Here is a 10,190-nt window from a genome sequence, read left to right as displayed (position 1 = left end):
CTGCCTGCCTGCCTGCCTGTCCGTCTGCCTGCCTGTCCATCTGCCCACTCTCCCCAGCCTTTCAGAATCGCCCATAGGATTGAGTCACTGTAACTCATCGCTTACCGTCTCTAACTCAGGGAACACTGGGAAATGTTTTTGGATAATGTATTAGTTACACATCTTGCAACAGGTTTCCAGTTATAAGAACAAAATAAAAGGTGATTTTTTTTTTCAATCCTCCCTAAGCAATTAAGTAAATTTTTTTTGTCTTAAGCACACTGAGATTGTAATATAAATCTTTAACATCCTTCTTTTCTTCATAGGGGCTTATTTCTATTACATTGACAAAAGTGTCTGCAAATGAAGGTTTTATTCCAATAAACAAGAATCTCTGGTAAGTATGGCAGGGGGTTCCATGTTCCTGTTCCCCTCATGTTGAAACTGGGTGTTCCCGGGAGTGTGACAGCTCTCCCTCGCTCTTCTTCCTGTAGGTCCATCTCGTATGTCACCACGCTGAGCTGCTTCGCCTTCTTCATCCTCCTCATCCTCTACCCGGTGGTGGATGTGAAGGGCCTGTGGACAGGAACCCCATTCTTCTATCCAGGTGAGTTAGCTGTCGGCAGTAGGTGGTCTCGGGTGGACTGACTTCAGAGGACTGGGCTTCCTCAGAGCTAAAGCTCTGTCTAGAGACACATTTACAGGAAGCAAGCTGAGGAAGAAATCAGCAGGGGCTGGGTTGCCCAGCTCAGAGGAGGTCACGGCCTGTCCCAAAGCCCTTTACCCCATTGTCACACGTTTAGTCCCTAGAGTCGGTAAATACACTCTGCTTATATTCGGGCAGTATAAAATGGTGCTAGATGTGACCCAGGACAACAGATTGATTTTAATAAGAAATATGATTGTGCCTCGTGTGTGTGTGTGTGTGTGTGTGTGTGTGTGTGTGTGCTTGCATGTGTATATGTGTATGTGTGGTATGTGTGCATATCCATGTGTGTGTTTGTGTGCATGTTTGTGAATGTATATATGAATGTGCATGTGTATGAGTGTGTATGCATGTGTGTGCATATGCATGAGTGTGTGCATATGTGTATGTATGAATGTGTGTGCATGTATGTGCATATGCATGAGTATGTGTGCATGTGTGTATGAATGTGTGCATGTATGTATATGTGTGTGTATGAATGTGTGTGCATGTATGTATATGTGTGTGTGAGTGTGTGTGAATGTATGTGCATGTATATATGTGAGTATGTATGTATATGTGTGAATGTGTGTGTATGAATGTGTGTGCATGGTATGTTATGTATGATATGTGCACATGTGTGCACATGCTGGAGTACAACTTACAGAAGTCAGTTCTCTCCATCAAGAGGGTCCTTGGGGTAGAATTGGGGTCATCAGGCCTGGTGGCAAATGCCTTTACCTGCTGAGCTAGCTGACGCTCCTTCTTCCTAAGAATTTAGAAATGTACTTCACAGTTAAACAGCCAAGCTACACATCATATATTTGGAGCAGTGGGGAATAATGCAAATGCATGCCTTATGCTATTTATTGAATTCATGTCAAGAATTCTAGGAATGATCTGGAAAAACCTCATTCTGCTCTCTCTAAGGGATGAACTCCATCCTGGTGTATGTTGGCCATGAGGTGTTTGAGAACTACTTCCCCTTCCAGTGGAAGCTGGCGGATGAGCAGTCACACAAAGAGCATCTCATTCAGAACATAGTCGCCACTGCTCTCTGGGTGCTCATCGCCTACGTTCTCTATAAAAAGAAGGTGTTTTGGAAAATCTGACAGCACCCGCTGAAATACATGGCTAGAGGCGTCCAGAGGGCCTGGGAGAAGAGCGGCGGCCTCCCTCACAGAGGGGATTGCTTCCGTATGCTGCGTCCAAGCCGATTTGCTTAGACATCAGAAAGTTGCCTGTGTCTTTCTGACCCACATATTTACGCATCGGAAATGCCATGCTCTCCGCCTTCTCCATTTTGTATGAAATTGCTGTATTTGGAACATGTGTGGAAATCTTGTTTAACTTCTCAGAGGAGATTTACTCTGGACATTTTGCCTCTGTGAAAGAGGCCGAGGTTGGTAGACTGTGCTTGACTCAGAGGTGGAACCCATTCCAAGCTTGGACAGCGCCTGGGGTTTGGTCCCTGACATTACAAACAAGCAAACAACAAAAAGAACCAAGTCATATTTCCTGAAAACTGCCTTTCCATGTGTATACGCATGCCGACCGTGTCGCCGTGGTTTCATGGTGACAGACTATAAAGCTTTTTGAATGGACTGTGTCAGGTTGTCTGATTTTATTTTATTTATTTATTTTTTTATAGCATGAACTTTATTGTCTCTAGAAAGCCTAAGTGATTTTCCTTGTCCACTTTCAGGGCTCTGATGGACCCACAAGATGCATCATCTAGAGCTGCTTGCTTCCTTCCTCACTTGGAAAAAAGCTGAAATATAGATTTGTTATTGCAAACCACTCTCGTTACAGCTCTATTTGTCCATCAACCTTATTATCTGTCTGTCTGTCTGTCTGTCTGTGCTGGCATGTCTCTGGATGATACCTAGGCATCTCTAGGTACCCAGAGATGTAGCCCAGGGAAGGAGAACGTATGTTCTTTGATGGGTCCTCCGGAGCAGTCTCCTGGGTATGGTGTGGGGCAATCCCCTGGCCTGTCAGAGCTTTGGTTCCCTCATCTGTGGAAGGAAAGGAACATGGATGCTCCCTCCTCTCCCCCAGGGTTTAGATGTGATAAGGTGGGACCCATGAACAGCTTCTGTGCGATCTCACAGAAAATCCGGGGGAGTGAACCCTACCAATGGCTGTCCACGGTTTCTTAGGGATGGAAGCGATGGCTGTGCATACAAACGCGCTCTTGGGGATGTCCCAGGAGAATTGCATTTTAAAGGAGAAGCAGGATGGGGATGTACTTCAGGCCACTCTTCTGTGGTGACCTGGGGACATTAGAAGCATGTGCGAATGGCTTTTGAGTCAGTTCCCTGCTCTGCCCTGGACTCTTGGCTGGGATTCCGGTTGTCTTCTCTCCTATGGCAGAAACATCTCCGGCTCAGCTCCTCACTTCTCTACAAATGGAAACTCCTTCATGTTTTCCTAGCTCTGAATGGTTCATTCTGTCTCAGGGCACTGAACTAACTGCCTGTCTTTTCACCACTTACTTGTACTTCCCATTAAAAATATTTTTATATAATATACATATATACATACACACATATATACACTATATATACATATATATGTGTGTGTGTGTATATATATGTATATATATATATATATATACATATATATACACATATATATGTATGCTTGCCTCTTTCTGTGAAGTCATTGGTCCACTGCCACCAGATCCAACTTTATAAAGCAGGTGTTTGATCAAACCATCTTGTCCAATTCGGTTGTGCTTAGGGCATCTCTGCCTGACACAGCCCTCTATCTGATCCCAGCACCTTCTGCTGTCTTCCTGTCTCTGCCAGCCTTGCTGGCTGGCTGTAGCCCAGCTGGACACCTCCCTCCTCTTCATCTCTCCTCACCTGTATTTGATCTGTTGTTCACAGGGCCCACTGTGGAGCATCACCTCTAATCTCATTCTCAGCCAGAGCTGATCTCTTCCGGGTTCTCACTGATAGCCATCTCCTAGCATTAATCGCTTCTGCCTCATGAGATGGTTATTTTCTCTGTTATCGTGATGTTAATGGCAAGAATTACATATTCTGTATTTTTTTTGTGGTACCAAATGCACTGCCTTGTACTTAGCAAGTGCTAAATAAACACTTATTAAAGCAAAACGATGTGATTTTTTTAAAAAAGACTTTGGTTTTTAATGATATGTCTATGGGGGGGATCATGCATAGGAATGTGGTGCCTGAAGGGGTGAGAAGCAGCTTTGGCTTCCCCTGAATCTAGGGTTATGGGCAGTTGTGTGACATCCAAAGTGGGTGCTGGGAACCAAATTCCAGTCTCTAATCTGAGCCATCTCTCCAACCCATCTTCAATTTTGAATAGTATGACTTCGAAGTAAGTTTGGCATTCCCCACTGAGAGTCCCTTGAGAATGCTGATGGAGTTGTTAATGGGAACAGGCCTCTTTAGGGCCTCCTGGTACTACCCAGTCCTTCAATGCACCGATAAGGATAGCCATGGCTGTGCTGTCTCCCCATCTGTAATCGGAGCCTTCATGAAAGGGTGACTTCAGAGTTATAGAGTAACTCAGAACTGGGTGCTGTGTCAAGGTTAGGATGCCCTGAGCCTTAAGAAGCACTGAGTCCTGATAGAGCAGAACTCTCAGGAAACACCCTGCTAGGCAGTTCCTAGGGAGGCAGGCATGCTACTACCATTGCAGCCAGCAGACATGGGCCCTGGGATCCCAGCTGTGATGCACAGTACTGTATAGAGGCAGAGTCTCTGTGTATCTTAGCGTTTATTAGCCAACAAAACAAAATAAAACCCCAAAACCCTGGTCCTTGAGGATCATTGGCTAGAAATGTCTTCAAAATCAGAAATGATGAGAACTTGGATTAATCCAGTCCAGGTTATTCCCAAGAGGGTGACTGCCTGAGTGAGTATATGGGTACCTCCTGAGAGAAGAAAGACAAGGCGTGTCACCCCAGTGACTAACAGAACCAGGAAGTGGGTGTGGATAGCATGACTGTTGGCGGCTACAGCAGTTACAGATGACATTAGACCTTTCCAGGAGCAACGTTTGTCATTTAAACCACTTTAAAATTATTTGCATTTCTAGTTCCTGTTTACAATTGGGTAAACTGTAGTTTTTGAAAGTTGTACCATTTTATGTTTACTAATATAAAGGATGCCGTGGATAAGTAAATAACCCATGGGTAAGGTATTGGCTTGAGTGAAATTCAACTGAAATACTGGGATTGTCCCACCTGAAATGTAATTTTTTTTTTTAAATAAAAGAGAAGACCAATAGACTTCCAGGAAGAGGTCTTTGTATCAGTTTTTTAAAGTAGGGACAGATCCCTCCAGATGCTAAATAGTATATTCCTAACCATAACTTGTTAATAACCAAGTGTCCTATCCCAGCTTTGAGATCTTTAACATGTTTAAGGTGGGAAAGCACATTGCTAGTGTTGCTCTTTCGTTTCATATTTGTGCAATGTAGCTTTCACTCGAGTGTGGTGAGCCACCTTTCCTTTTGCTAGTTAGGGCCTGTCTTAATTAGGGTTTTACTGCTGTGAACAGACACCATGACCAAGGCAACTCGTATAAGGACAACATTTCGTTGGGGCTAGCTTACAGGTACTTTATCATCAAGATGGGAACGTGGCAGCATCCAGGCAGGCATGGTGCAGTAGATGCTGAGAGTTCTACTTCTTCATCTGAAGGCTGATAGCAGAATAGTGACTTCCAGGCAGCTAGGATGAGTGTCTTAAAGCCCATACGCACAATGACACACCTACTCCAACAGGGTCACACCTCCAAACAGTGCCACTCCCTGGGCCAAGCATATATAAACCATAACATTCCACTCCCTGGTCCCCATAGGCTTATTCAAACACACGAGTCTGTGGGGGCCATATATAGACATAGCTTAATAAAAAAGTACATGTAGTCCAACTTCTGAAGTCCCCATAGTCTATAGCAGTATAAACAATGTTAAAAGTCCAAAGTTCAAGATCTCTTCTGAGATCCATCCCATTACTTAACTGTAATCCCCGAAGCAAGACAGGAAACCAGCTGGGCAAACTGCAAATTCTGCATCTCCATGTCTGATGTCAAAGCAGTCTTCAGATCTCCAACTCCTTTTTCATCTTTGTTGACTTCAACAAACTTCTTTCTCCTGGGCTGGTTCTACTCCCTGTTAACAGCTTTCCTCAGCAGATAGCCCAGGGCTCTGGCATCTCAAACATCTTGGGGTCTCCAAGGCAGCTTCAATGTTACAGCTTCTTGTTTCAATGTCTGGGATCCACACATGATCTTCTGGGCTCCTCCAAAGGGCTGGTGTCACTTCTCCAGCTCTGCCCACTCTAGCACTCTAGGCTCTGGTTGATCCACTCCACTGCTGCTGCTGTTCTTGGTAATCACCCCATGGTACTGGCATCTCCAATATGCTGGGGTCTTCTGGTGCAACTAGGCTTCACCAATAACTAACTTCTCATAGGCTCTCTTCCTGGTGCCAAGCCTCAACTGCAACTGATGCTGGACCTTCACCATGGCTTTTCATGGCCTCTCACAGTGCCAAGCCTCAGCTGCTCTCCATGACCCCTTCATACCTTCAGAACCAGTGCCACCTGGGTGACTCTTACCCATTACCAAGTTCAGCTGCAGCATGAGGTACAACCTTGGCTATCTCTGGAACACACCTTCTTTTTGCTCCAGTAAACACTTCCCAGAAGATGTTACCTCGGTAATGCTGGTCTACTAATCACCACTATTTTCTTAGCTCCAGCTAACCAGCATCAATTGCCCCAGTAGTCCGTTCTATTTTTCACTCTAAAGCCAGGGCCATGTGGCTGCAGCTGCTGTGTTCTGCTGGTTTCTGGGGCTGGAACATGACCCCTCCCTCCTTATTCTATTACCAGATTTCTGTTTTCTGACCCCCTCTTTGCCTAAGCTTGGCTTTCCTGGAACTTGCTCCGTAGATTGGACCTTGAACTGAGAGATCTCCATGGCTCTGTCTCCTGTAATGCTGGGATTAAAGGCATGGACCACCATGCCTGGATTTAAGTTTGTTTGTTTGTTTTTTCACCTAGAACCTGCTTTGTCCCAGGCTGGCCTTGAACCCAGAGTCCTGTTTGGCTTTGTCTCCTGGGATTAAAGGTATATGTTACCATGCCTGGATCTAAATGTAGATGGGTAGGATCTTGCCCCAAAGTCCCTTACTCTGTTATCTACTAGAACATAGCATTCAGTTCCATTTCACTTCCTGGTGCCCCTTTAATACTTGGACCATATGTTTTATGATTTTTTTTTCCTTATAACCTTGTTTACAACACTCTTCATGAGACTTGACCAGAGAACAAAGTCTCTGCTGGGCTTTTTTTGAGACTTCTTTTGTTCAATGTAATTAATATAAGTCTCTTTACCTTAGACTGAGGCAGACTCTTCAGACAAGGGTCAGAAGCAGCCACATTCTTCACCAGAATACCACAAAAACAGTCTCTAGGCCACATTCTGAAGTTCTCCACTGAAACCTCTTGGGCCAGGTCCGCACAGTTCAAATCATACTCAGCAACAAAGCCTTCCATTTTCCCACTAGGATGGCCCATTAAGCCCAACTTAAAGCATTCCACTGCTTTCCAAACAAGTCCCCAAATCTACATTCTTCCAGACAAAAGCATGGTCAGGCCTATCTCAGCAATACCCTAGACTCTGGTACCAACTTCTGCCTTAGGGTTTTAGTGCTGTGACAGACACCATGACCAAGGCAACTCTTATAAGGACACCATTTAATTGGGGCTGGCTTACAGGTTCAGAGGTTCGGTCCATTATGATTAAGGTGGGAAGCAAATCATTGTCTATGCAGGTATGGTGCAGGAGGAGCTGAGAGTTCTACATCTTGATCAGGAAGGCTGCTAGCAGAATACTGACGTCCGGGCAGCTAGGATGAGGGTCTTAAAGGTCATGCTCACAGTGACACACCTAGTCAAACAAGGCCACACCTTCTAATACTGCCACTCCCTAGGCTGAGCATATACAAACCATAACAGTGGGAAAGCACATTGCTAGTGTTGGTCTTTCGTTACATATTTGTATAATGTAGTTGTACTTTTGCTAGTTAGGGCCCTTTTGACATTGATGCCAAAATAGTATCCATCAAGCCGTCAGCCTCCCTACACTCAAGGCTAATGTGATGCTAGATGGTCATGTTATGTCATGAAATGCCTCACATTTCATAAATTCCACTTTTAGTTGTGCATGTCAAAACACTGTCGAGGGCAGGCACTCATAGTACATACCTGTAGTCATAACATCCATGGGGCAGAAGCAAGGTTACAAACAGACCGGCCTCAGTTCTAAGTTGGAGACCAGACTGGACTCTGTGAGTCCCTGTTTCTAAACAAAACATAAAGCACAAAGACAAAATAAGGCACTGTTTTTGCCGGCTTTGGTTTTCACACTTCCATTCAAAAGTGGGCTGTTGCAATACCCCAGGATCAAGGAGTGTTCCTTCTCAAAAGAACCCATCCCTATGACCCAGGTCAGCCCAAATTCTGCTCTTTCCCCTGCTTCAACAAGATCCCAACATTTCCTAATACTTTACTAAACACGTGTCCTGTCTTAGGCATGTACTTACTCAGAGGTCTTACTCAGAGACAAATGAGTTCCAGTTCCAACTGGTATCTATCCAAGAGGAGGACTTGTTAATTCAGCTCAAATGAAACCATCTGTGCTCAAGGAAAGAGAGCAATGAACTTTAGTACCATTTATCATGGGCATCTTTATTCATCACACCAGATTCACTGGGATAAGATGGTCCCTTCCACAGCACTGTGGGCTTGCCGACGTGTCAACCACTAAGCCACTAGCACAAAAAATAGCATGCTTCTGTTTTTATTTTTCTTGAACAATATTACTGGCATCTAACGTGTCCAAAGGATAGACTCGGGAGTTGGAGTGCTGAGACCACTTCTCTCCCGTGTCGTCGACTGGGTAAGGATCATGGGACTCGTCGGCATGGTGGAAATCGTAGAAATTCGACCCCTGGGCCAATGGCGTCACGTTTGTAGTGTCTTGAACCTGAATTGAAGCGGTGCTGTCTGATTTGCCACAGGTGGTACTGAAAGGGATGGCACAAAACACGAGATCTGAGGGCAGCAGGTGGCACTCATTGGATGGTCTGGTGATCACGAACCTGTGAGGCGAAGCCAAGGATGAATTCTGAAACTGCAGTTTAGAAAGCGTAGCTACAGCAACACCCCACATAAAGAGGGTGTTTCATTCTGGGTTTTCCTTTCGGCACTGGCACACGACAACAGGAGACATACTGGAGAGGCCAGGGGATTGACTTTCATCTCTCTACAACACGCCCACCTTGGCATAGCATTGGAGCTCTCTGGGGGCGCTGTCATTTTCATGAGAGAGGAATGAGACTGTATCTGGGGTAATTCACCTCTGTGGGTTTTTCTGACCCCCGGTTTATCTGCTTTCAGTATATATACTAAACTTTCAACTAGCACCATTCTGAGCACTGAGGCAAAGTGTGGTACGAGGTAGGGAAGACCTTGTCCAATGGCAGACACCTGCCCCACAGGCACAAGGCCCAACCATAGAATTGCAAACAGACAGGCAAAAGCAGGCTTAGTACTTGATGGTGGGAAAGCTCCTTTGACCAGAGGAACTGAAGGGTACAGTTTGTTCCCTACAATGTGCTAGTGTTCCAGATATTTTTTATATAGATATATATCTGTCTTAGCCTGATGTGTATGTTACAGAATTTCACACAGAATGCAAGCCCGGCCAAAGACTAAGTACTAAGTCTTAGTACTAAGTACTAAGTACTAAAACACCTAAATTTTTAAGCAAAATTAATCTGCAAGAAAACCTACTGCCTGGGCCTCCCTCAGAAGGCTGTAGGAAGCAAGACAGCTCAACAAGGTATCAAGTTTGGAGCCAGCCTCAACCGGCGTGAAGTAATAGGCAGGACTCAGGACCAAAACATAGGCAGTCTGGCCTTGCATACCTGCTGTTCATCACGGCTGTCCAGCTGGTAGTCTACCAAATGATCTCCCACCCATCCTCTGTGGGCCTGATCACTTCTAATTAACATTTAGCACAACTATACCCCTCCCTCCTCCATCTCTCTCTGCACTGTATGTCTCCTCCATCTCTCTGCACTGTATGCCTCCTCCATCTCTCTCTGCACTGCGTCCCTCCTCCATCTCTCTCTGCACTGTATGCCTCCTCCATCTCTCTCTGCACTGTATGCCTCCTCCATCTCTCTGCACTGCATCTCTCCTCCATCTCTCTCTGCACTGTGTCCCTCCTCCATCTCTCCCTGCACTCTGTCCCTCCTCCATCTCTCTCTGCACTGTATCCCTCCTCCATCTCTCTCTGCACTGCGTCCCTCCTCCATCTCTCCCTGCACTCTGTCCCTCCTCCATCTCTCTCTGCACTGTGTCTCTCCTCCATCTCTCTCTGCACTCTGTCCCTCCTCCATCTCTCTCTGCACTGTGTCCCTCCTCCATCTCTCTGCACAGTATGCCTCCTCCACCTCTCTCTGCACT

The 10,190-nt window shown here is 45.5% G+C and overlaps 2 protein-coding genes across 2 annotated transcripts in view; one reads left to right on the top strand and one right to left on the bottom strand.

The window, feature by feature from the left end:
• Positions 1-2,464, top strand: part of Hgsnat (heparan-alpha-glucosaminide N-acetyltransferase) — a 31,929-nt gene extending 29,465 nt beyond the window's left edge. The window contains exons 16-18 of the mRNA XM_021219181.1: positions 306-376; positions 474-586; positions 1,595-2,464. Of these exons, the coding sequence (XP_021074840.1) occupies positions 306-376; positions 474-586; positions 1,595-1,776 (366 nt within the window). The 3' untranslated portion in view covers positions 1,777-2,464. The remainder of the gene's footprint in view (positions 1-305; positions 377-473; positions 587-1,594) is intronic.
• A 6,053-nt stretch (positions 2,465-8,517) lies between these two features.
• Positions 8,518-10,190, bottom strand: part of Kcnu1 (potassium calcium-activated channel subfamily U member 1) — a 76,811-nt gene continuing 75,138 nt past the window's right edge. The window contains 1 exon segment of the mRNA XM_021219816.1: positions 8,518-8,818. Within this exon segment, the coding sequence (XP_021075475.1) occupies positions 8,518-8,818 (301 nt within the window).

This window comes from Mus pahari, chromosome 19, assembly GCF_900095145.1.
Source record: "Mus pahari chromosome 19, PAHARI_EIJ_v1.1, whole genome shotgun sequence".
NCBI lineage: Eukaryota > Metazoa > Chordata > Mammalia > Rodentia > Muridae > Mus > Mus pahari.
The sequence above is the reverse complement of the archived record's forward strand: the minus strand, read 5'-3'. Positions and strand labels throughout refer to the sequence as shown.